The sequence below is a fragment of the Ctenopharyngodon idella genome, chromosome 20, assembly GCF_019924925.1.
Source record: "Ctenopharyngodon idella isolate HZGC_01 chromosome 20, HZGC01, whole genome shotgun sequence".
Taxonomy (NCBI): domain Eukaryota; kingdom Metazoa; phylum Chordata; class Actinopteri; order Cypriniformes; family Xenocyprididae; genus Ctenopharyngodon; species Ctenopharyngodon idella.
This window is the reverse complement of record NC_067239.1, coordinates 27,804,886-27,832,277: the sequence shown is the minus strand read 5'-3', so window position 1 is coordinate 27,832,277 and position 27,392 is coordinate 27,804,886. Positions and strand designations below refer to the sequence as shown.

Below are 27,392 nucleotides of genomic sequence, written 5' to 3'. Positions count from 1 at the left end.
GCCAATAATCTATTTTTCCTCATTTAGAGTTTCTTTGTAAATGCAGAGAAAATTTAAAGGTAATTAGGTTGGTAAATTTGAAAAGGAAACAGAAACTCTCTAATTAGAAAATCACAGATTAACTGTCATTATGCCTGACTATATTCCCCAATGACCTATTCATGCATTATTCAAGATTTCAAGGATAATTGCTGGGCTTGTGTTTCATGTTTATGGTACAAATTAATGACCCCATTAAAAGTACACATATTTAAGAGTCTACATAGTACATACAGAACATTTTAAAAGCTCATTTTGTATGATAAATCATACAGTCATATATAAAAATGGATCACAATTGGCTGAGCTTGTCTAGTACTGTATTGTAAATCCACGAAAGCTTAAAAATGACAGAATTAAATGCAAGTAACCTCCACAGACAAGCAAAAAAAAATTCTGGAAAGTTTACATAGTGTTGTTAATAAGAATATATTAAACTAAAAATTACTATTTATTACAAGAGCATATATTTCTTGGAACTAAAAACAGGGCCCAATATGCTAATGAAGGACATTTCAGCATTGATTTTTTTCACAGATGTTTTATGATTGGGGCTTGTGATTGGGATTTGTGATTGGGGCTAGTTGTCACACTTTTTACAGTGAATATTTCTCAAATCTTAAAATCTTGGCTACTAAAAGCTATTGAACATTTCCACTGTTATTGCCCAGGATAAAACAACAACAGTTCATTAAAAACACATTGACTTTTTGTGCTTGGATGCAACAAAATGAAATGAAATATTGTATTAATAAAGCAATCAGTGTTTCAAAATTTTCTAAGATGCTGTTTGAATCTCACTTGGGACCTAATGTGATCAGCACAGTACCTGATTTTGGAGGGTTTCCAGTCACCAGGTATCTCACTAACCCCATGGCGGCCAGAGTCATGATGCTGGCCACGCTGAAGATCATACCCATCAGGCCATAGTACAGGCAGGAAAGGTCACCTCCAATCCAGGTGTGGTTGAAGGCAGAGGCGATTGAGAGTGGGTACATGCTGAGAGCCATACCAATGTCAGTCACGGCCAGATTGACCGTGAGGAGCTCAGGAGCTTTCAGAACACTGTGACGCCAAGCTGCTGCAACCAGGACGGCTGCATTACCCAGGATGGAGAGGAAGGCTGGAGAAAAATTAGGGGTAAACAAATTAAAAATCAAATTCCAGATGATTACATTTCACTTATCAATCAACTAACCATCAAGATTGTGTTTGATTTATGACAAAGTCCCTTTTAAGGAACATCTGTTCACTTGGTGGCCATATTTGCAGCACCTCAGGGCAGCTATTCGGACATCCAAGACCAAGTCCTATCTATTTGAAGTGGGAAATCCTGAAATCTTAAAAAATGCTTGCCACACTCACATTTCCATAAGCATATTTCAAATCAGCAACAACAAACTGATATAAACCATCCCATAAATGTTGTTACTTGCTCAAATAGTGTTAAAACATTTTTCAGGGTTGCAATTCTCTCATTCATTGTAATATGAGAGCACCATCTTGATATTCCTAAAGTCTATGTTTATCCTTCTGGCTGAATTATCCTGACTTGTACTCTACGATGATATAACATTACATTCATCCACTACCAATGCCAAAGAATGTAAGTAACAAAATAATCGAATTTTAAATTATTTGAATTTTGAACAAATTATTATTAATTATTATTATATTAGTTACATTAGCAGAAAACAAAAAAGCTAATTATTTCAGCACGCGCGCACGCATACTAAGTGCCAGCGTGGTTACGTTAGGAGGCACGTGCATTCTGCAGGCCAGAACAGGTGAATGTAAAATCATCACAACATAGAAATCATCTTTTCAAGATGATCTATTTAAAATATATGTACATAGAAAAGTATATTCTCATTTAATTCGTTCATTTCATGGTTTTGAAGCCAACTGCTCATGGTTTGACAATGTTTATACATTTATGGTAATTAGACTTCATATATTCGACAGATCGCGTTTCACCTTGGATTAGCTAGTTTACTGGGTTATGGATTATTTTCGGATTTTTGTTTACATTCCATCAAGAGCATCATAAGGTAAGGTTTTTATTCACTCATATCAGCGGCTTCCTATAATCTTTGGGTTTTTTGACTGAGCTATGTACTGATATGTGATCCATTTTACTCATTCTCATCTGTATCGCGGAAACCGTTCATCTTTTGTCGGCCCTAAAACAGTTATTTTACAGGCAAAGTCTTGTAAACGTTTTAAATCTAAAACAAATCAGTAATAAATTGATAAATAATCACAGTATGTATGCCTTGTCGATGTACTTTTTAGCCACCTGTCTTGGCTACTTTTTTTGTGCAATTCTGATCTAGCTAACTTTTGTAGTTGGGTCACTGACGAATAAGGTTTTTAAAAGTGTAAAAAAACATATAGGCCTAATGGAGATATAATTAATTTTGAAGTTTTATTCAGTGTTAACAATGAGATTATGTGGTTTTTATAATCAATTAACACTGCTTTTGTCATTTTTTTTACAAGATGGACAAAATCTGTCACCAAAAAAGTCATTCGGTTGAACCAAAATTTCAGTTTTACTGAATGACACTTTTGGTTATACCGACTGACGATATTTTCAAACAATGCTAACATGCTGACATCTTGCTAGTTAGCTTGCTAGGTAGATAGCAAAAGGACATTCAAACCTTTTAAAGTTAGTACAAGTTTTTAAAATCTCACAACATTTTCCATGTTTTATAGCGGTTGTACCAAATGACCTGTTTCGGGACATGCATATGAGCGAGTGAAAACATGAAATTTTCAAATGGTTAGGAGAGAGTTAGTTACTTTGCTTCATGACCATGTGGTCATTTGCAGGTGTCTGAATGATGTCACATCCTGTCACATGACTTGATCCAAAATGGTCCCTTTATATTGGTTACTTCGATTGACATGAAATTCATTTTTCCAGACATTCTTTCTCATAACAAAGCAACAACTTCTACACATAATTTTAATATCATTTTGCATTATGTTGATATATGATGTTATAAAATCATGCCAGAATAAAAAATATACACATTTATTACATTTTAAGATATTTTAATCGCAAATGAAATGGCTGTATTGGCCTTTAAACGATTAAACCGAATGACCTTTTGACACTTCAAAATCTTTAAAATACCTTTATATGTAGCAAAATATAATTAAAACCTTTTGGATTCAGTAAAAGAGATCAAGTTGTACTACCTTACATACTTTGGATGTCATATCTTTGTTTTTATTATTATTATTATTATTATTATTAAGGCCTTTGGACAAAAAAAACGACCCGTCACGTCATTGACCCAGTTGCTGAAATGTTGTTTGAAGATGCTGTTGAAACATGTATATAGTTGGCCTACTTGTGAATACATATTTTGAAGATGTAAAAGATCCCAACCTTTTATTTTGACTTTCTTTGTTGGGGTTCAACCCTTAACTATAGGGTCAGACTCTTGAATTATTTGTCATTTGCAAATAGGTTGTAGGCCTGTAGCTATTGTGGTACAGTCTCAGCTCTGTGTGGCCAGTTCACCTCTGGCTGTTTACAGTATATGCATGCCATTTTTTTATTTATTTTTTGTTTAAAAAAAAAAAAATGGAAGACCACTAGCCTATATTTGAAAAATCTAAATGTCACTAAGCAATCATGGTGACTCTTCAACTGAAAAGATGTGCTCATACATCATCTATGCTGGGATGAAAATTCACCCAAAGATCAATTTCGCAGACCCTGGGTTGAACAGCAAGGCATTTCATGTCAATCTAGCCGACGGCAGTAAGAAAGCGGGGCTCTTGTGTGGACAACAGAGTTCTTAGAAATGTTCTTAAGAAAACTTGTCATTTGAGAGATGGTATCTGCTCTTGTAGATCAGCAGTAGGCCTACTAACATTCAATTTGTTATTCGGTTTTCCAGCAGCTCCAGTCATGGTGCCTGATGCGAGGAAAAAAAAAAGGAGGTAAAAGTCACACTGTGGTAAAAGTGTTTTGAGGTCATTTTTGCAAGGAACCGTGTGAAAATAAGTCGATATTCTGCTAATTGTATGTATAGGTACATAAGTTTTGCAAAAATGTAGGCAGATGCACGATTGATTTTATTGGTTGCAGCCCATTATGTAATGCAAATGAAGCACATCCTCAATTTACGCCGCCAATTAATAGCTTGTCCAATATTACACCCAACGCATGCGCTCAGAGAGCTGGATGTCAGACGGGGCATTCCGTGAGTATTAAACTAAGTTGTCTTTCATGTGTTATTGCGATTAAACTGTCAAATACACACAAGGTTATTTCAAAAACTCAGTGAACTTATATCAGAAGTTTACACTGATGTGGCTTTAAAATGCATGCAGATGATAAACTTTCATGATGATGATGAAGAATTGCAGTGTCACGATGTGAACGTGTCCGCAGTAGAGATGATCATTAAACCCAAACAGATATCATGTTTTAGTTTTTAGTAGAGAATGCACAAGCTATTGGCTCCGCCCTCTGGGATGGGGAGCAGCAGCTCATTTGCATTTAAAGAGACACACACAAAAACATCTTGTTTTTCGCTCACTCGAAAATTGGCATTTTCAGCATGGTATAATAAATGATCTGTAGGGTATTTTGAGCTGAAGCTTTACAGACACACTCTGGGGACACCATAGACTTATATTAAATCTTGTAAATAGAGGCATAATAGGTGCCCTTTAAAGGCCGTTTTCTCAAAATGAGTTTTTTCTCCTGCTCTGAGTCAGAAATCTTCACTTCAACAGAACTTACATACACCAAACTTCACAGCTTTATTCCTATCTATATTCTGAAGGGTTTTTTTTTACAAAGGGTGTTTCTTGATATGCAATTTGCCTGATTTTATACAACATTTTATTCCTTTTTTTCTGGCTGTTGATAGTATTTTTTAATTTATGGAGTGATTAAAAAGAGATATCCAAAATCCCCTCAGCAAAAACCTTTGACTCTAATATGTCAAATAAATGAAACAAGAATTTTGAACCTGACTTCATCCAATATTCAGATTTTTGTTCTATGCAAATTAGTGCATATTTAATTAGATAACGCCTCATTTGCATATTTAAACATAACATTTCAGAAAACTTGTAATACAAAAAATGTTTGCAATTCTTAATGTAATCAGTCAGCTGGGGAAGTATGGTGATATCTATTAGTTCATTTTTTTTACCCTATTCACCTGGGGTATCTTGCCATCACTGACATTTACCTATGTCAACATCTGTTCATGTCAGGTTCATAAATAGATGTATAAATACAAAACAGGAACATTAACCTTATGACAGGGTTGAAACGGATTCTCAGAAAAGCCTAACAGGTTTTCTTTGAAGCTGTCGCATGACAACAGATGCACTCTGACATGAATATGTCATTTCAATGCTCTTGGATTGATAGCAGTTAAAAAAACGGAGGCAACTGCTAATTAGAAAAATAATTACAGCATGTTGATTTTTCAGACGCTCAGTCTCCATTGAGGTGCCAAAAAGTAATTAAGCAAAAGAACAATATAGCCTCCTATCCTCTGTTTAATCTCACTCTAATCAAACAAAGCATCTGACGTGGCATTGCGTCTTTGGCAGAAAAGCATTAAATTGGTGTTTAATAGTGTACTAAGCAGTTAAACTGTTTACATAACTAGGTTCTGAAGATAAGATTTAATGCTACTTCTAAAGCGCTGAACATTTTGTTGTGCTCCTGCAACTCTATGTCAGACAGAAATGGAGCAAATTCATAAATCACTGTCAGATATTTCTTGGTGCATTCTTAGGGATTTTCATGGATCTGGTGTAAGCTGTAAACACAGTCAAGTGAGCTGTCTGTTACAAAGACGTTCATCAGATTTCCTTTCTACAGCTCAGTGGAGCGCAAAGTCACATTCTCTTGAGCACATCAGGTGGGCGCTGGTCTGTCCTTCGCTCTGCACGCACTGTGTCCCAAAGCTGAAAAATGCTGCCATCAATAGGAGGGATTTATGCATGCTGAAGTCTAGTGTTTATATCACATCCTATCTATTAAAATGCCTTAGTGTGTTCCGTTTTTAAGTATCTTTACCTAGATGCACACTGTAAAAAATTTTTTCAAAGTTAAATAAAACAGCAGATTATTGGAGTACATTTTATAAGAAAATACTATCTTCAGAATTTCACATTTAATTCAATGTGTTACTTGCAGTTTCTTTGTAATTATTTACTAGCAATTTCTGAGAGAAAGTAAATCCTATACCAATTTTTTTTAGTGTACCACAATCTTGTTTTTTTTTGAAAGAATATGTATGGAAGCTTGTTTCCGCCATGAAATAAAAAACAAAAAAGTTAATTGCGACTTTTTTTCTCACAATTCTGACATTTTTTTTTTTTTTTTGCAATTGCGAGTTATAAAGTCAGAATTGCGTGATATAAATTCAGAATTGTGAGTTATAAAGTCGGAATTGTGAGATATAAAATGGCAATTGTGTGTTATGTCCAATTGCGAGATATATACATGCAATTCTGAGAAAAAACAGAATTGCGAGTTTATATCTCGCAATTCTTACTTTATAAGATGCAATTGCCAGTTTATATCACGCAATTCTGACTTTATATCACATCTTGCAATTATGAGTTTATATCTTGCAATTCTGAGAAAAAAGTCAGAATTGTGAGATATAAAGTCAGAATTGCATGATAACTTTATATCTCGCAATTCTTACTTTATAAGATGCAATTGCCAGTTTATATCACGCAATTCTGACTTTGTAAATTGCAATTCTGACTTTATATCACATCTTGCAATTATGAGTTTATATCTTGCAATTCTGAGAAAAGATTATTAAAATTGTGAGATATAAAGTCAGAATTGCATGATGAAAACTTTATATCTCACAATTCTGACTTTATAACATGCAATTCTGACTTTATCACACAATTCTGACTTTATATCCCACAATTCTGAATATAAAACTCGCAATTGTGAGTTTAAATCTCGCACTTCTGAGGAAAAAAGTCAATTGTGTGATGCACTCGCAATTGCGAGAAAAAATGTCAGAATTGTGAGAAAGTCGCTATTACCTTTTTAATTTTTTTTTATTTAGTGATGGAAACAAGCATCCATAAAATATGGAGTGTAACAATGAAAAAATAAATACATGTAATGCAAATGTTTTTTTTTTTTTTCAGTTTATTTCTTGAAATATTCAGTCACTGAAACTGAAATTGAATTTGTTCTAGATCTTTTCAAACAAATGTCCATGAAAGTGATATCTGTGTATATTATTCATGACATTTCTAGCTGTTTCAATAAGGGATGATAATAATTTTAATTCTACAGCTGACAAGTCCAAAAGTGTCCAGTATTAAAAATTCTGTACAATTTTGACTAAATATATCAAAAATAAAACACTAAAAACTAAAATAAAATGTTTTAAATGCTTCAAGTGAATTTAGGCAGCATGCACAGCAGGAAAAATGCATATTAATTTTGAGATTTGCTACATTCAAGTGTTATTAAAGTATTAGTGTTTTGAATGAGCATGCACAAATAAATATCCAATATTGACGAATAATGATAAAAAACACTAATATCAGCCACTAATTTATAAGGTACTGCCGTATCATGCATCCCTAACATTAGATTTTATCTAATCTTTGTTAGATTATTAGTTATTTTTTATTTATTTTTTGTACTGAGATCATTTGGATATCTAAGTGTTTCTTTTTAAAGGCTTGTTCTAGATCATTAGACAAGGCATTAAGGTGCTGCTAAAACCTGTTTGAGACCTTAAGCGGTGCCTTTTTACTCAAATACTGGATGTTAAGCGATGCAGCTATCATAAGTTTCAGACACAACCATGTTCTCTCATTCTTACCACCATCAGAAATGCAAAGCATCTGCAATGATTGCGTGGACTGCTAGAGATCTCATGTAAATGCAGTGCCACTTACTTATAGATATAAACATTTGAAGCTGTTGCATTTGAACATTCAGAGAGCACATATACTGTAATGCTCATATTGTGTTTACAGAAGCCAGGTTATTTTGTGTGCAAGTACTGTACGTCTAACCTTCCCAGAGGGCGTAGGAGAAACGTGTTCAATGACCTCATTCCTCTGACCTTCAAATGAGATAGAAAGAGCATTTCTACAGCTTCACAATATGATCTAATTCACTTTCATTTTATCCTGGTATGAAAACATGTACAGTTTTTTCCCAGAGTTGTATGTGTATCTGCAGGTATTATACGTGAATTGATTCTCAGAATATAAATCTACGAAAATGAAACTGCAGATAAACATCAAAGCATATATACAGAATGAGCGTTGAACTTCTAGACTTATACAGGTCTGTAATGGCTTTCAGTAGGCATATTTGTAATTCTTTTTTAGCTGTGCTGTGCTATACATGGTTGAAAAGTCATTACAACACAATCCTTGAGGTTGTTGCAGTTAACATGGAATCAGTGCAAATAAAAATTGTGTTGTTGCCCATTTCACCACCTTTTGGAGTAATAAATAATATTTTAAATAATGTATCAGTGGTATGATACCACTGTCACAGCAAACAATCTGTTAATCCTTAAATTATAGACATAAATTACAGTGGTATACGGTTGGATTGTAGGCGTACTTGGAGGAATTTGATGAGTTTATACTGATATCTCTGATTTCAAACTTTGGTTGAAATTGTTGAGATCTCTTCTGAAGATTACTGGGGATTTTTTCCTCAGAAGAAACATCTTAGAAGCAAGGGTCAGCATTTAATATTGCGGTGTAGGAGAAACATTTGAGATTACAAAGATCTTTTGTGATTTTTCTCACAGTTATTAGTATGTTGTGACGAGAAGTCTTGCAGAGAATTTTATGTTGTAAAGGGCATAAAATGGTCCTATTCATATCTCTTATGTTACTGAGCTAGTGACAGTGAACGTATGTCGAATTGAAGATGAGAAGCACATCTTTTAGAGCATGTCGTTGTGACTATTTGCATGCAGTAGGAGTGCTGGTTGCTGAGTTCGTCTCTGAAGTGGTTCATTAACTCCGTTGCATAGTGGCTTTCAACACCTAGCCTATATAGTTAAATGCCTGGGAATTTATGTAACTTGTCCACAATAATTCATGGATCTATAAAAATAGACTTTGGTTTCCATGGCTCTCTGACATTTCTCTCTGTACATTGCTGATAATAATGGTGAATGACATAATATACCAATGACACAACCTCCATCTAGATTTAACGAATAAAAAATTATCTGAATGCAACCTACGGCAGAGGCGTCATTTTTGCATGTTAAAAAGATAAATATGAGCACATTTACACACTGCCTCTGAAACTTTCGTCCGTCATTTTCGCATCCGTAGCAAGCATTTTGAGAGGTGTTTTAACAATTCAGAGCCACCGTACAAGTGAACGGCAAAATCCAGAATGGCGTCTGACATTCACACTTTGTCTCGCAGCACAAAGCACTGTATGACAAACAAAGTGAGCTAGCAAAGCATCAAACTCTGCCACTGACATCTTGAAGTAAACTTTTAATTGCACGGGATAATCCCACAGCTCCTTGATAAATAGGTGGAACTCTCCCTCCTCTTTATGCAATCCCAGGATTGGATTGACCCAATATTTCCTCTTTCTTTTTCTCTTTTTAAGAAGAGAGAGGACAACAAAATCATCTGCTTGAAGACTCCATTTTGTATTGTTTTGTATAACGGATTAATTAATAAGCATCTTACTCAGTGTGCAAGGTTTCTGTGCGTGACAAATTTTTTGAATGACGAATATGAAAATTTTGGACTGTGTGCAAGGACCTTTACATAGCACACAGTGTCGGGTATGAAAGTAAATTTTGTTGCCATGAGGTGATCAATGTTTGTTCCATCTTAGACTAAAGAGCTGTAATAAATTTGTGTTATGATTGCTGTATTTCAAGCCAGACAGTCATACAGTAGGCTGTGATTTGCTGGCATGCGCCCTCAATGTTGTGACTAAATCATGGAGAAGGAAATTACTAGTTTCTAGTGATAACAGTGGTATCACACTGTGGCTCTGGGGTAAAGAAAAATGAAACGTGATATTTGTGCCAATTCCTTGCGTATAAAAATCACCATACCAGACAGAAATTCAGTACACAGTCTAATGTAAGATAAAAAAAAAAAAGTATATACAGTCAAACCAAAATTTATTCAGACACATTTCATTCATTAATACAGTTTATTCACTATTTAAAAAAAAAATAGTAATAAAATATGACAAGATCTCAGAGTTAAACTGTGTCAGAAAAAAATAATCTTAATTATGTCAGATAACACTTTAGCAAAACATGGTCAGGTCAAACTGTCTGAATAATTTTTGGTTCCAAATTTAATCAATTTTACTGGTAGTCCACTGTATGAAGAATTTTTGGGTATAATATGTCACAGTTTACTTTATTTTGCTATCCTCATTTACATAAATTAACTAAAGTGTCCTGCAACCACTAGTAAAAATCTATCAAAAATATCAGAATAATTTTTGGTTTGACTATAGATATTATAGATCAAACAACTGCAAGGATAAAATGCATATGCTTTGTGTGAATGATTTCTCATTCAAGTCTCATTTAAAATAAATGCATATTATTCGGATACCTCAAGAATATATTTTTAACCAGTGACAATCATTAATATTTTAAAAAGAACCTGGACTTTTTGTCACTCACTTTCTTCATACATTAAACATACATAGGTATAATTCAGAGGGTTGTCATTAATATTAAAAATGTAAAACCTCACTTATATTTCAATAGTATTATGAAAAAGCAGCGCTTACCAACCACCAGCAAGAACGTCCCCGCACCATAATCAACAGCAGGAGACAGTTTAGAGGTGTATTGATCCATTCCAGCTTCTCAGTCTGAATTGTCTGTGAACATCATCCTGCGATTTTCAATTTCACCTCTACTTCGCAAGGAAAAACACTCCAATTTGACATCCTGTAATCATAATCATTATCACCATGCACATAATTTTTTCCCCCACCTTTTCATTCAGAGTAATCCCTCTTCGTACATAGACAACCTCCAATAACTCATTCACCCGTGTGAGCTTGCATAGGAATCATAGAGACCCATCCTGTTGATTAGGATTGCAACTGTCACTGGTGTGACAACGTGACAGTCCGTAGCGTCTAAACCGTCCACCTCATTTTATACAAATTCTCTTGCTTTCTGGAGCTTCAGTGTAGGAAAATAATGACAAGAAAATGAGTCAGGATCGATTTCAGGGATGTCACAATATTGCAAACTTATCACAAAGGGGCATCTGTTCACACCCTTTTATATATGCAGAAGATGAGCATAAAACTCAATGTTATGTGGGTATATTAAACAGTATTGCATTAGGATGCTAAGAAGCAAATGTTGGCTACTGCTTGACAAAAATAAAGTATACTATTTTGTATTAACAGAAAGCTGTTCTCTCAGTCTATTTGATGAAATTTTGTATATTCGGTGTGCATATTTCATATTCAATCACCACCATTTGCATTTTGCATTATTAAATTCCAGAATTTCTCTTTAAATTTAACATCAGATGGTGAATTTATATGCTACTGCAAGATATTATTTCATTTTTAAAGACAGAAATAGTCTACAAACCTACAGTAACATCAATGGATCGCGCAACAGTCAAGTAGTTTTATTTCAGACTCCTGTAGTTTTCTGTGAACTGTTCTTTTGAAGCATTGTCTTGGTATTTAAAGCTATATTGTTTTTTAAAAGCTATAAGCTGTTTAAAAAAAAAAAGCTAGGTTTTTGATATCAATATGATTTTTTTCATTGGCTTTTGGATTATTGCAGAAAATAAGCTTTGTGACTGACAAGCAGTGTTGGGTTAGCTACTGACAAGTTTATGATTCTTATACATTTTGCTCGTCAAAATAATCTTCACACAAATAAACACTATTATGAATTTTGAAGCCTAAATAAATATTTGCCAGAAGTAAAAAGCTAAAATTAGGCCGTGTGACGTCCAATAACTAAACCTTTTTTAATTAAATTTACAAGTTACAAGATTTGAGTTATAATAATTTGCAAGAGTGCAAGTATAAACACAACAAGGCTTTAAAAGAACACTAGTAAGTACACTAGTTTACCTGTTCAGTGTTATTGACATTTAATGTCCCCAACAACCTCTCCCATTTAGTCCCATTTTACCTCTTTTTAGCAATTAAGTGTCTTTTTCAAGATGCATAAAAACATAAAATCCTGAGCATAATGTCATAATGTAACCATATCGTTTTGTGTATCTCCCTGTTCTTATAAATTACTTTGTACCAGGTTTTCATTTTGTTCAGTGACTTCAATCTGAAACAGTAAATGCTTCAGAAATAGCATACAAAAATAACAATAATATCAATAATGACAATAAGACCGTATAACTCGTAGGGTATTACTGATGTATTTTTGTTATAGAATAAAACATGCAAATATCTTGAGATTGTGTTAACCACAGACCTTATTTCAGACATTTAATCAAAAACCCATTCAAAAAAACCATTGTCTTTGGGATGATGGGACTGTAAGTTCTGCTAATTTGTTTCCAGGTTTAAGGACTCATTTCCTGCAGCACTCTGAGGTAGAACATTTGTGTGACTGTATTAAGCTAAACTATTTGAAGATGACATATTCACAATGTAGGGTCATTGGGCTATAGGCATGAGTATTTCATGGGTTATTGCTCCCTGCCATAAGAATCACACACTGAATTTTATAGCACCTACATTTTTTTTTTTTTTACCTCACCATTGATCTTTCACATTCTCTAATCCAAGCAAAAGTCACTGCTTTTCTTCATTATCCAGCAGTAATTTCTAGAGGTTTTGATGCAGTATTCAACACAGTCAACACCACCGACTGCTATTTTAACTCAAGAGTTCTTCAGCTCTCACTGAAGGACTTAGTTAGCTTCATACCTGACCTTTAAGCCAACAGGAATCAAATCTGCCTGATTCATATTCATGTATGCGAGTTCTTATCATAATTCCACTGATGCACACAAAAGATGCATTCATGTAAAAGATTCAAAAGAGTGGCTTGCTCAGACATTTTTCATAAAGTTTGTTCACTATCATTCGCTTCCATTATTCATGTCATCATTTGCTGTTCATAATTTCAAAGGACATTTTGTCCTTTTTGGATGTGGTTCCTGATAGCTGTCAGTGGGATGAAATCTTTGTTTTGTTCATTGGCAATTTTCGAGTTCTAATGTGGCAAAAATATATATATTTTTTTATCTTTTATGTGCATTTTACCGACAAACTTGAATATTCTGAGGCTGTCAGACCGTGCGTCATCTAGCACTGGCATTGAAAGCAAATTACTGAACCAGTGAATATAGGTTTTCAGCCCTCACTGTGCTTTTTCATTGTTCGTTTCTTGCAGGAAGTCCTTTCAGTGTGTCAAAATGGATGAAAGTGCAGCTGTTGTAAAATGTACTGCAGTTTGCTTTTGATTAATGGTTGGCTAGGCTACTAGTGATTTAGAAAACTCTTCTCAAACAACGTGACGATACAAATTGGGAACAGGCATGTGATCCTTTACACCACATAAAGACTGAGTAACACTTTACTTTCTAGGTCACGCCCTGGTTGGTCAAAACCTACAGTGTTTATATCAGGTTATTTAACATTAGGTTATTTATGTTGCTGAAAAGGTATATTTGTGTGTGTATTAGGGGTGTAACGGTACACAGAAGTCATGCTTCATACCTCGGTTTTGGGGTCACGGTTTGGTATGATTTCGGTACAATAGGAAAAATGGTCACACTTTAGTTTTAGGGTCCAATTCTCACTATTAACTAACTATATTAACTTCTGCCTCAAACCCCTAATAACTGCTTATTAGTTAGTAAGGTTAAGTTTAGGTTTTGGGTTGGATTAAGGGATGTAGAATAAGGAATTGATTTGTGTTTTATAAGGACTAATAAACAGCCAATATCCTAGTAATACACATTAGGGCTGGGTATTGACACAATTTTTACGATTCGATTCAATTTCTATTCACACGCTTGTGATTCGATTTCGATTCAATTTGATTCGATATTGATTATTTTGGATGTAGTATATCAGATACACTACATGGCAAATCTTCTAGAGGAAAAAAATCTCTCAACTAATGCTGTGAACTACACATGGGAGTCAGTTTTTTACTACATTACTATAATATTAAAGGTTATAATTAACTTTATATACAAACACTTAAATTACACTCAGTGATGTTTTTTATAATAAATAAAGTTTAGAATTACGTTACATATTTCTACTCTAATTCGTTTTTTTGAAATATAAACATTTAAATCGTTGCTGTCATAACTGATTTATTTAAACATGCATTAAATATTGAAGAATATTAAAAATTATAATGAATATGTAATGGTGCATATATCAGAATGCTGCTCTCTAGAGTTTATTTTTCTAGCTGACTAATGAGTTTATGGTCACTGAATATGGTTTTTCTGAGGTAAATGTGACATTACATGACATTGTTTACAAGCTGTTTTATTGACGTCTTTTCGAGGTTGAAACACTGATCGAGTGATTACACGAGACATGATACAGATATCGGTAAGTTGTACTGTATCTTTTAACATACCTTCAGATGTTTATTTCATGCTTTAACTGGTATTAAAGTGAAGGAGAGGATGTTCACATGTGCTCCGTTCTGCCGCTTCTCTTTTTCTCGCTACAGCGGTCTATCACGCCACATTAAACAGCACCAAAACGGTATTTATTTTTTGAATCTCATAGTAAGATGGACGTCATTTGAAATCTGAGACTTTGCTTCATATCAAAAATAACAAAGCACAAAGATTATTGCGATTTATTGGATGGGAGGGGCGCTACATGTTCTGTTCATTCATCAACTGAAAACAGACTACACTAATCGATTCTTGGGATTTAAGAATCGATATTGGTTTGTAAAAATGAGAATCGATTAAAATCGAGAAATCAATTATATATTTTTTTTTACCCAGCTCTAATACGCATACTAATAAGCAACTACTTAATAGTCAGAACTGGACCCTAAACTAAAGTGTTACCTGAAAAAGCAACAAATCCCCAATGCTAGGTTTCTTTTCATTTGTTTTAAACAGTGCAAATTACAGTTTTTTTCCACTTAGCAGCATTTAGTCCCCTAGTTGGTAGAGTACAGTAGCCTACGGCGTAGCCTGACGTGCACCTCTTCAAAAATATAACAACACGTCAGTTCTACGCGGACCGCAAATGCTGTGATTGGTCTGCTAGAACCCCTCCCTCAGGTAAAAAAAAACTGGCACGGAGCAAGCAGAGAAGAGCGAGCATTTTCAACTTCCATAGGAATGAAAAAACACTCTGTTTCAGGGGACACACGCCGCCAAACTGCAACAAAAGTCATGTCTTCAGTTTCTTGTGGTTCTCAAGAAACCCTTCTCTTGACCAGCATGCACAACTGTAAACGCACAAACCTCAGTTAATCAAGTATTTACCTTTATTGTTCTTCAGCATAAAGTCTTTTCTCAATAGTTCCAGTCAATTGATTGTGAGAGTGGTCTTTGAACCATCGCCTGTGATCAATAGAGATGAGTGCCGGGACTTTCCAGAGGCTTTTGGGCTTCATTTGTAGATGCATTAGTGACTTAGTCCAGCACGGTGTTGAAATAAATTAACCGATGCTAAACAGATTCTAGGAAATGTATGTAATTACAGAGGGATCAATGGCAGCTGTGGTCATTTGGAACTTGCTGTCACCTTACAACCTTTAGTTTCTTTAAGCACCATTTTAATTTGAATAATAATATATATATATATATATATATATATATATATATATATATATATATATATATATATATATATAATATATATTTCTCTCTTATGAGTCTTATGTTCATCAAGGCTGCATTTATTTGATAAAAAATCCAGTAAAAACAGTAATATTGTGAAATATTATTACAATTTAAAAGAACTATTTTCTATTTGAATATATTTTAAATTTCAGTGTCACATAATCCTTCAGAACAGCATTTATTTGAAATGTAAATATTTTGAAACATTATAAATGTCTTTACTGTTACTTTTGATCAATGTAATGCATCCTTGCTTAATAAAAATATTAAAAATTTGAATAATAGTGTATCACAGTTTTCACAAATATTAAGCAGCTTTTACTTTCAACGTTGATAATAATAATAAATGTTCTTGAGCAGCAAATCAGCCTATTAGAATGATTTCTGAAGAATCATGTGACACTGAAGGCTGATGCTGAAAATTCAGCTTTGGGTAACAGGAAAAAATTACATTTTAAAATACATTCAAATAGAAAATAGTTATTTTAAATCATAATAATATTTCACAATATTACTGTTTTTACTGAATGTTTGACTTCTTTCAAAAACATTTAAAAAATCTTAATTATTTTAAGCTTTTTAGTGTATTTATGATTAAATAGAGGAGGTTGACTTGCAGAAATGCAGTCTCCCTCTATCGAATCCCTCAAGGATATTTTCCGCCGTTTTTCTTTAAATTCAGACCATAAGCTCCCCAGATGTTTCTTAAATGATTTAAAACCTTTTCCTTGCAGTCCCATAAACAAATCAGCCTACATTAATTTTAAACTAAAACATCTAATTAATTTAACAAGACCCAAAAAGAGCACCTTAGACTCATCATATCCAGCCTGCTGAGAATCATTTAGACAAACTGCACAGAAGCAGCGTATAAAGTGACATCAAGTTGTGTGGCTTACCTGGGAAACCTGAAAAGCTGCTGCTTCTATTTTTTTTTTTTTTTTTTTTTTTAATATGCCAGATCTGTCTGTGTGTTTTATATGTCTTTCATATTATGAATGAGGTCGGGCAGAGCGCAGCTGTAAGAGTCTTATGCTGTCAGTCCAATTGCTGCGCTATCGAGCACAGGATTTACAGGCTGTCAGGGGAGACAGGTCTCCTGTTAGCTTCACATGCACTGAGATGGTGAGATAGAAGACAAAAGAGAGTCACAAACAGATTAGCTAGGGTACAAGCACCTATAATAAATAGAGTAAACACCTAGTGGCTAAACAACAGCAAACAACTGCCATGGTAGTGAATGAACATGGGGTCAGGGTTCGGAAGGTTAGAATGGCCCCTGCTGGTGGAAGCTGTAACTACACAATCTTTTTCTTTTTTGTCTGAACTTGTATATTACACTAAAATTTCATTATAATATAGTATAAAGTTTACCAGTTTCATAAATTATGCCTTCTTTTTCCAATTAGAGCATTCCTTTTGCTGCATATTTAATGGGGACTTTTAATTTGCTTGAAAGCTTTTAATTGTGTTCATGTTTTAATCAGGAGGAAACATTAAAGGAGAACATTATTCATTTAATAAAAATCTTCCTGTTAATAATGCAGCAATTCACAGTCATGCTCTTACACAACAAGATTAATATTCAAGCCAGGGATTTGCCCTGAATAACAAATGCATTTTGTGCAAATTATTAGCATTTATTTTTCAAGGTATTTTTTCCCACTGAGGTAAATATTAGTTCTTTAAATATATACTAAAAAGAGAAATTCTCCATCTGCATCTATTGTTCATGTTACTGTGGTGTGTGTTTCATCGGTGTTTGTTATGTGGTTACGTTAAAGTGTTTTATCAAACACAATATTAAATCAAGAGCTCTACATCACATGTTGAAGACAGACAGCATTCTTGTTATGTAAGTGGCTGCCCTCTGTTTAACTTTTTTTTTTTTTTTTTTTTATAAAGGCAGTGGCAATAGATGCTATTTACACTGTGTAAATAGCAATTACTGTAGATGCTGTTTATACTAATTGCAAATAGCTGTAGATGCTAGTTGCAATTAGACGCTATTTTTCTTAGCAATATGCTATTTACACTAGGTGAAAATAGCGATAGATTCTATTTACACCATGTAGAAGTAGCAGTTCTTTGCAATAAGTGAAAATAGTATTTAGATGCTATCTGACTGTAGGCTACTTGTATTGGCAGATACTATTTGCACCTCAGTATTTTTGTACAACAGGATGCAATAATATCATAGTGTAAAATAATTATATTTGTTAAAATTATTAAATGGATTGAATTATTGGGAGGATAAAACCCCTCCCTACCTACCCCTAACCCTGTCAACACTTTTAATACTGTTAAACACTCGTTAGGCAGTTTATTTCCACTTTTTATAAAAAAAAAAAAAAAAATGCCTTTCTGATGATATGTGATGGGAAAATGGAGAAGAGCGAGCTTGGCAAAAGATTGATTCGAACCTGCGTCAATCACTTTAAATGCTTGTTCTACAAGCCTTTCTCACTACTGCTGCACCACTGAAGATGTTGAATTTTATGCTGTTCTTTTGACCTTTCTATTCTATTTCTATTTTCAACATTGATAATAATCAGAAATGTTTCTTGAGGACCCAATCAGTATATTAGAATGATCTCTGAAGCATCATGTGACACTGAAGACTGGGGTGATGATGCTGAAAATTCAGCTTTGCATCACAGAAATAAATTACATTTTAAAATATATTGAAATAGAAAACAGTTATTTTAAATTATAATAATATTTCACAGTATTACTGTTTTACTGAATTTTAAATCAAATAAGTGCAGCCTTGGTGAGCATAAGAGATTCTTTTAAAAACATTAAAAAATCTTACCAATCCCAAACTTTTGAACGGTAGTGTATATAAATTAAATGTATATGAAATAAAATTGGTTAAATATAATGATGTTTAACTTGATTTTTACTTTTTACATATATTTTTTTCAGCTTCAGGCTAAGGCAAATTACTTTTGAAGTCTCTACCAAGAGAGAGCAGTATTGCACAACCAGATGGAGAAAGATTTCATGATTTAGCTACTTTACAAAAACCCTGCATTCAAGTTTCTTCAAGGCTACATAAACCAGAATGACCAATAAAATGATTGGTCATTCTGATTAAAACATATCAGAATGAAACATAATATAATGATTCTCTGTGAGGATGAATGGTTTAAAACATCATTCTTTGGCACAGTGGATTTAGTTTTAGTAATATGTTCCTGAAGACCATGTCCATGTTTGAAGTGAATGCCAAAGGCTACTACTCAGTCTAGTGGCAGCTCTGGGCAGCCTGCTTCACTTACGAAGCCTATTGCAAAACTGTCCAGTCATGGAAAACTGAAACCTTCAATCAGTATGTGCCTGTGAGTTAATGAAGGGGGAACAGTCCTTTGTCAAAGGTTTTTAAGAGGAGGCTGAGATTATGCTAAGTCTGTGGCAGAAACCCTTGTTGGTTTTTCCTCCATGGAGTTTGGGTGGTCCAGCAAAAGTGCCGCTGGGCTCAGTGTCTTGGCACAGGTAGCAAAGGGCTTGGATGACCAAAAACATTCTCCACGACTATGTAATACAACTTACCCCACTAATTGTGGGTGTTTCAGCAATTAAATTACAGATGATATGTTTTTTATAAGCTCTTGCCAGGGATAATCATGACTGGTAAAAAGTTTAAAGCAGGAGGAAAAATTTAAATCACAAGCTGACGAGGTCTTATTTTTCCAAATGTATTTAGTGTGTTTAATGTATATATTTCCAGTCATATCATGCTTCATGTCATAGATGATTTAAAGTTGGATAAGGAATAATTTACCCCAAAATTCTGTCATCCTTTCGCCAATCCGGTTTGACTTTCCTTCTGTGGAACACAAAATAAGATGTTTTTAAGAATCCCTGAGCTGCTCGTTTCTATAGAATAAAAGCATATTGTGATATATAAAACTGTAGTGATGCGTTTGATGCGTTTATGCTTTTTTTGTCCTTTGTTGTGTGAAAAGTAGCATGGATATTTTGTGTCCCATGGAAGAAAGTTGAGGTGAGATTCCTTTTAATAGTCACAAATGCAAAAGAAAGAAAAAAATATATAGGATATATTTATTGCCAGTTACCTTTTTTTAAAAAATGTTTAAAATTTGTAATCCTAAAAACAGCTTTATTAAGATTACAGTATTTACATTTCATGACTTGTTTTTAAATTTGGTGTCTTTGCTGCAACATAACCTTGTGTGTTTCACTGCAAGGACCTTAGACATGTTGAATTTATACTGTATGTATAACCAGCTACACATAATCTTTAATTTGCCACCCAGGTTATGAAAATAGTGTATATTTTAGCTCCAGCCTGGACTAATAGGAAACCTTTGGCCCCAAAAATGTCAAATAGTAACTGAATCCTTGTTGGCCGTTTATTAATGGTGGCGTTCCACAAACACAGGCCTCGGCTTGTTCCAGGTCCTCGTATGTGTCCACACTGAGAGTGTACAGTATAAACAGCTTGTAGAAAATTAGGAGTATTGAATTCCATTGGAATGAAACCACAAATGGGTGCTTTACACTGTACAAGAGATGAAAGTCCTAATTAGGGCTACTTACTAGATGGTGTCTCGCAGAAATTGCTGTGAAATTGGGCCTGGTCGCAAGACCAAATGAACAGTAATTGCATTTCCTGTTTGCCTTTGAATCCTGACACACTTACAAACCAAATAGAGATTTCCTTCTCTCCGCCCCATTCAGAGGAAAGTCCAGTAGAGTTGGACATCGAGTGTGACAGAAAATGGAGAAAATGTCAACCTACACCCAATTTCTAAACATGTTTTCAGCAAATGCTGGCTTCAGGAGTCACTCAACTGGCATCCCAAAATCAACATCTAGAACTCGTAGTGGAGATTCTGAGGAATCTGTGTAACACATTTTCTTTCAATGGCTGAAATATTTGTTAAAATATTCAGAAAATTTACAAAACAAAAAAAGCATGTTCAGTGATAATTAGTCAATTTTAATTTTCTGATCATATATTTTTTCTAAACACATTTTACCAATTCAAAACCACATCAAACTTAATAATGACTATTAAGATTGTATGTAATAATTTAATAATATATATAATCTAATATATAATAATGTCTCATGTAATTGTTGGTGAGGGAAGTTGTAGCTTAAAGTGATAGACATATCATTATTTTCACTGTGTATATTTACAGTACTATGGTTACCACACCTCAAGACACTGTTCAGATGTTGTATTTCAAGACATTTGTCAGGTCCTTAAAACGCTCTTGTTTGTAGGACTAATTTCTTACGCATCTCATCCCACGCCTCCATTGCTAATTCCAAAATGTCATTTTAGAGCTAGTAACGGTGGCTTGAACCAACCTAATTTTAAGTTATTAATGCAGTTATTAGAGAGAGAGAGAGAGAGAGATGAAGTGTGTGTGTTCGTCAGTAGTGTCTCTACTGATAGCGAAACTGTAAGTTTATCTGCTTCAAGAACAGTGCCATTATTACCGCGCTAGACAGAAATGTCATGTAGCTTTTAAGTTGCTAAACAATTTTACTGATATAATCATCAGAGAAGCAGTGTGTGTCTGTACTGTATGTGTGTGTGTGTTTGAGTGGGAGAGAGCAGGAAAAAGAGAGTATGCTTTCTGTGCATAATAAAATGTAACTTTGCTGTAAGGACCTTTTGAAATAACTGAAATCATTTGGCGAAGTGATATGGGACATGGGCGGCCAAGGCTCAATGATGCACATGGGGAGCGAAGGCTGGCCTGTGTGGGTCGATCCAACAGATGAAGCTACTGAAGCTCAAATTGCTAGTTAATGCTGGTTCTGATAGAAAGGTGTCAGAATACACAGTGCATCGCAGTTTGTTGCGTATGGGGCTGCACAGCTGCAAACAGGTCAGGGTGCCCATGCTGACCCCTGTCCACTGCCGAAAGAGCCAACAGTGGGCACGTGAGCATCAGAACTGGACCACGGAGCAATGGAAGAAGGTGGCCTGGTCTGATGAATCACATTCTCTTTTACATCACGTGGATGGCCGGGTGCGTGTGCGTCGCTTACCTGGGGAACACGTGGAACCAGAATGCACTATGGGAAGAAGGCAAGCTGGCGGAGGTAGCGTGATGCTTTGGGCAATGTTCTGCTGGGAAACCTTGGGTCCTGCCATCCATGTGGATGTTACTTTGACACATACCACCTACCTAAGCATTGTTGTAGACCATGTACACCCTTTCATGGAAACGGTATTCCCTGGTGGCTGTGGCCTCTTTCAGCAGGATAATGTGCCCTGCCACAAAGCAAAAATAGTTCAGGAATGGTTTGAGGAGCACAACAACGAGTTTGTGGTGTTGGCTTGGCCTCCAAATTCTCCAGATCTCAATCCAATCGAGCATCTGTGGGATGTGCTGAACAAACAAGTCCGATCCATGGAGGCCCCACCTCGCAACTTACAGGATTTAAAGGATCTGCTGCTAACATCTTGGTGCCAGATACCACAGCACACCTTCAGGGGAATATTAGGAAGGTGGTCATAATGTTATGCCTGATTGGTGTATATACTGTATGTTAGTCAATCAATCATTGGTAAGATTATATATTAAGAAAAAAAGTATTTAAATGTTTTTTTTATACATATATAATTGATTGAAAGGGAGAAATCCAGATTAGCGTAGGCTCTGTTAAGTTAGCTAAATGAACCATTACTCTGAAGCATCCGTCGCCTATGATGGCAGCAATTACAGGGAATTATTTCCGTTTAGGCATCCCTTATTTTATAAGAGGCCGCCGTGAAAGAGATCTGCCAGGATCAGTTTTGGCATGACGCTAAAAGTTTCTGAGGTTTCAGAGCTCATAAAAAGTTGTCACTTTATTTCATACAGCAACCACAGTTGAATGGACTTTGTATCCTTCTGGAGAAGCCATCAAGAGCTTGAGGTCTGCTGGTTATCGATGGGGGGACGGAAGTGGTTGGAGGAAACTTTTATTCTTCTGTTGTCATTCCAAATCATTAAGACTTTGTTTGACCCACAAGCCAATGGATAATTAAGGGTTTCTTTCGCCCGACTGCTATAGCGAACGCGCCTGTCTGGCGTCACTTGTCATTCTTCTGAGGAAGGCAAAATTATTTATGAGTCCAATGGTGCATACCTGACTAAACTGTGATGGTTGCGAAGTAGCCAAGACATAATCGTAAGGCCTGGAATTACATACCTCGCTGTGATATGCATGAACGGCTAATTCTTTTAAGGTTGGTTTACTTAGGAGGTCATGTAACTGAGAATAGTACCGAAATTAATGTTATTGTAATTGACATTCATAATATTTTCATATGTAAAATGTTCAGATTCACTATCAAAATCTGTTTGAAATATGCAACGTGGTAGTCGGTTGTTTAATGTGTTGCAGTTTATTGCTCTTACTGGGATGTTTTGGCACATTCGGATCCATTGATCTGATTAGCATGTTGGACTGAAGCAGCGGTTCGGGCAGCTGAAGTGTTTTGGAGCTGCCAGTGCAGTGGCGCTAACATTGTGAAAGCAAAACAAAACACATGCCCAAGTGAAAACATCTGGTCTCCGTACTGGAGCGCTTGTGCTGTGTGCTTTTTTTCTGTCCACGATTGGATGAAATAAGCAGAACTATTACGCCTCTCATTCACAGGTTTAGACTGGGCTTGTCGTGAAATCAAACCAAAGCATAATAATGTGTAAACACAAAGTACGGGACATTTGAGCTCTCCCGCCTCGGCTAAGACATCCAAAGCATTGAGGTTTCTTCTGACAAGAGCTGGTCCCAAGTGAAAATGACAATGGAGGGCCTCAGAAAGGAGTCCAACCATAAAATGTGTTTGTTAAATGTCTGGGTTTCCTTCCGAACAGTGAATTTTAGTTATGGTTACCGCCAACCTCCTCATCCACACAGCCACAGACCCTCAGTACCCCTCAGATCTACAATGTGATCTAGGAAAAACACAGCTAACTTGTATTCATTGCCATATCAGATTCAAAAATCAGGCTCAAGGGTCATATTTTTGCATAATGAGTCCATTATATTATGGTTTAATGTGCCATATATAGGCTATATGTGTATCTGTTTTATATATATAGCTACTATTTTTTTTTTTTTTTAAAGAAATACTTTTATTCAGCAAGGATTAATTTAATTGATCAACAGTGATATATTTTATAATGTTACAAAAAATCTATTTCAGATAAATCTTCTGAACTATCTATCAATGTATAAAAAAATTGATAAATGATAAAAGAAATGTTTCTTGAGCAGCAAATCAAATCATCATGTGACACTGAAGGCTGGAGTAATGATGAAGAAAATTTTAGTTTTGCCATTACAGGAATACATTTTGAAAATAGGGCTGTGAAGCAATTAAAATTTGTAATCTAATTACACGAAGTGGCAATAAGTTAATCACAAATTAATCGCACATCTAATTTGGCTGAGAAAGTACCCTCAAAAGACAATTTAAAGTCATTATTGTGTTAAATGAGAAAAGCATCAAATAGACATTACAAAAAAAGCTTTAGAATTTTTTTTTTTTTATTTGATTTAACATGGGTTTTTTATTCATGTGTAAATATGAAATCATTTTTTTTTTTTTTAATGATATGATGCTCTAGATAAGAAACCGGAACTGCCAGTAGGTGGTGGTAAATGTCTAAATAAGTAAGTCATTTCATTGAGTCGTTCATTCATTCGATTCATTCATTCATTCGATTTGTTCAAACGGCTGATTCATTCAGGAATTAAGTAAATGGCTCTTTTAATGAATGGGCCGTTGAATCATTGGTTCACTCGATTGATTCGCTTAAAACGCAGATTCATTCAGAAGCGAAACGTTGTGTGTTCAGAGATGCACAACACAGTTCTGCTCTGGCTTTACAGGTAATATTTTCTTTGGCAAAACTGAGCAAAAGCAGACAATATTGTGTCTAAAATATAACACAATATTAACTTCTTATTTTTCGAACTGTTGTATAAAATCAATTATCACACTTGTGATATGTCTGGGGTGGGGCGGGTGCGTTAAATGCATTAATAATTTTAACGGGTTATTTTTCCCCATAACTAATTAATTGAATAAAGTGTTGCAGGAAAGTGTGTATAATGTTCAGATGGTGGTTGCTGATTGTGATGACTGAGCTGCTGTAGTTTGCCGCTGTAAGAGCAGATTTTTCCAGGTCAAACTGGTACCCTGTGATCCAAAGGAAAGATTTTGGAATGGAACATCTCATTTAGGACAAGAACATTTAAATCTCTAGTGCTAGACCTGCTACGTTCTATTAGATTTTAGCTTTTACTTTTTTTTTTTTTTTTTTTTTTTTTTTTAAAGATATAACTTTAAATGAGGGAAATAAAGAAAGATTATTTATGATACTAGAACATAACATGTCCATCAGCAATACGACTTTACCTCAGATACAATTCCTTGTGTACAACTGTGGCCTGCCATGTCGTTGTTCATTCACCCTCATGTTGTATGATGTTTTTCCACTGTAGTTTCATTGAAATCTTTCCCTCCACAGTAGCTCTCAAATCTCAATTGCACTTCTGCTTGATCACTCTTGGTGTGATGTGAAGGTTTGCCAACCTGTGGTGATGTATTTATACAAGGCAAAGGGAGGACAGCCAAGTGACTCTTGACTCCAAGTGTCTATCTGTTCTGCATTCATTGAAACTGTTCAGATGGCAGCTAGTAGCTACAAATCAGCATATCGGCTTCCATTTGACTGAAAATATATTTTTTTTTAATAAATAATAGTCATAAAAATGTACACTGTAAATTGATTTTAAGATAAAACAAGAAATATTGGAGTATGTTTTACTAGAAAATACTATTTCAGTCTTTCTACTTCAAATTTTCTCATTTAATTTAATGTGTTACTTGCTGTTTCTTTGCAGTTATTAAATGAGTAATGAGTAAATCCTACACCAATTTTTTTTCAGTGTGTGTGTAATCCATAAAATCTATAAATGGCAACCATTTGGGAAAAAAACCCCTAAATAACTGAAGGAGTCTCCTCTAGCACGTTAAATGATTATATGATTGAAGGGTTCACGGTTTTCAGATGGAATTAAGATAAAGCCTGCGATATAAAACACAATATTATGACAGCTTTTCCCAGCATTTGATCTTGTGGTTTGTACTGCCAAGACAATATCTTCAGGCACATTACGAACACACTGGTCTCTAATTGCTGCATCATTGGCATGAAATAAGTGTATATACAATATACCTACAAGAAACTCACTGCGTGTAATAGAAGAAACTCCTCACACAGTTTTGTTCTTGCAGGAATGAGGTTGATTCTGAGGCAGGACCCCGTCAGTCACATCCCGCAGTCACTTTCATTTCCAACAGCCCCTTTTGTTTTACTGTTGATCTACAGGCTCTAAACTTTTCAGCTTGACATAAGGAATGTGTGCATTTCATCATGTTTTTGACAGCGCAAAAGAGGACGGTTTGTTCTCGCGCGCAGCAAAGGCTGCCGGCCCGTGTTTGCCTTGGACGCCAGTGAATAACATTGTATGTGGAGAGGAAATTAAAAATGCAGGGTTGTAATTTACAAGAGAGTGGAACTGATTTAACGCACCCAATCCTCTCCTTTTCATTTTTTTTTCTAGCCGCTGTTCTTCCAAGGCAACCAAATCGGCTGCAGCTGAGAGATGGTAGAGCTCTCTTGTGTCGCCAATATCAAGAGTGCTGAGGCTGCCAGTTCCTCTCGTCTACTGAGGTGTGATGGTGTGAAAGGTAAATGAGTTATGGAATCCAAATGCTGCACGTTTCTCTGCTCTCCCTTGCACCGATCTACCACGTTTTATGCATTTGCAAGGAATGTTTAAGATCTATGGTCAAACTGTTACGGCAAAACACATTTTGTGTGTATCTTGTTATCCTATCCTACAGAATGTTATCTTAGTAGTATTTATACATGTACATTTATGTTTAGATACTAAAGCCCCGTTCACAACTACAGCTACAAAGTGACATGATCTCATTCACTTCAATGGAGAGCTGGGACTTTCCGGTGACACCAGCAACAGTCAGAAAAACAGATTTGCAAACCTCCCATAGACTTATATTGAACTCCCATAGAACATAAACAGAAGCTCAACCGTACTTGCTTGACACGTGAGAACAAACCTCATTGGTTCTCCTGGAAGCTCAAACGTGCTGCGTAACACACGAGAATGAACCTCATTGGTTCTCGCACATCAAGAAAGCATGCTTGAGCTTCTGTTTACCATGTTCGTTGATAAATGTTTATATGCGAATAAAAGCCTAAATTCAATCTGTTCATCATATAAAGCGATCGGGTAACTTGAGAAAACTTGGACTAAACCTCTAGATTCATATGGATAAGTTTTATGATATCTTTATGACCTTTTTAAGTGTCAAAGTGGTAGTTGCCGTAGACTGTCAATGAAGGGACAGAAATCTCAGATTTCATTGAAAATATCTTCATTTGTGTTTCAAAGATGAACGAAAGTCTTACGGGTTTGGAACGATG

General features: G+C 35.1%; 1 protein-coding gene and 1 long non-coding RNA gene across 2 annotated transcripts in view; one reads left to right on the top strand and one right to left on the bottom strand.

Annotated features, from left to right (window-relative positions):
• opn8a (opsin 8, group member a) overlaps window positions 1-2,915 on the bottom strand; it is a 6,368-nt gene extending 3,453 nt beyond the window's left edge. The window contains exons 1-2 of the mRNA XM_051876476.1: window positions 2,848-2,915; window positions 869-1,162 (exon numbers count right to left, since the gene is read on the bottom strand). Of these exons, the coding sequence (XP_051732436.1) occupies window positions 869-1,162; window positions 2,848-2,863 (310 nt within the window). The 5' untranslated portion in view covers window positions 2,864-2,915. The remainder of the gene's footprint in view (window positions 1-868; window positions 1,163-2,847) is intronic.
• LOC127502976 (uncharacterized) lies at window positions 1,782-27,392 on the top strand. The gene is made up of 4 exons (XR_007926976.1): window positions 1,782-1,826; window positions 2,005-2,090; window positions 26,506-26,632; window positions 27,361-27,392. It is a non-coding gene; the product is annotated as an uncharacterized LOC127502976 (long non-coding RNA).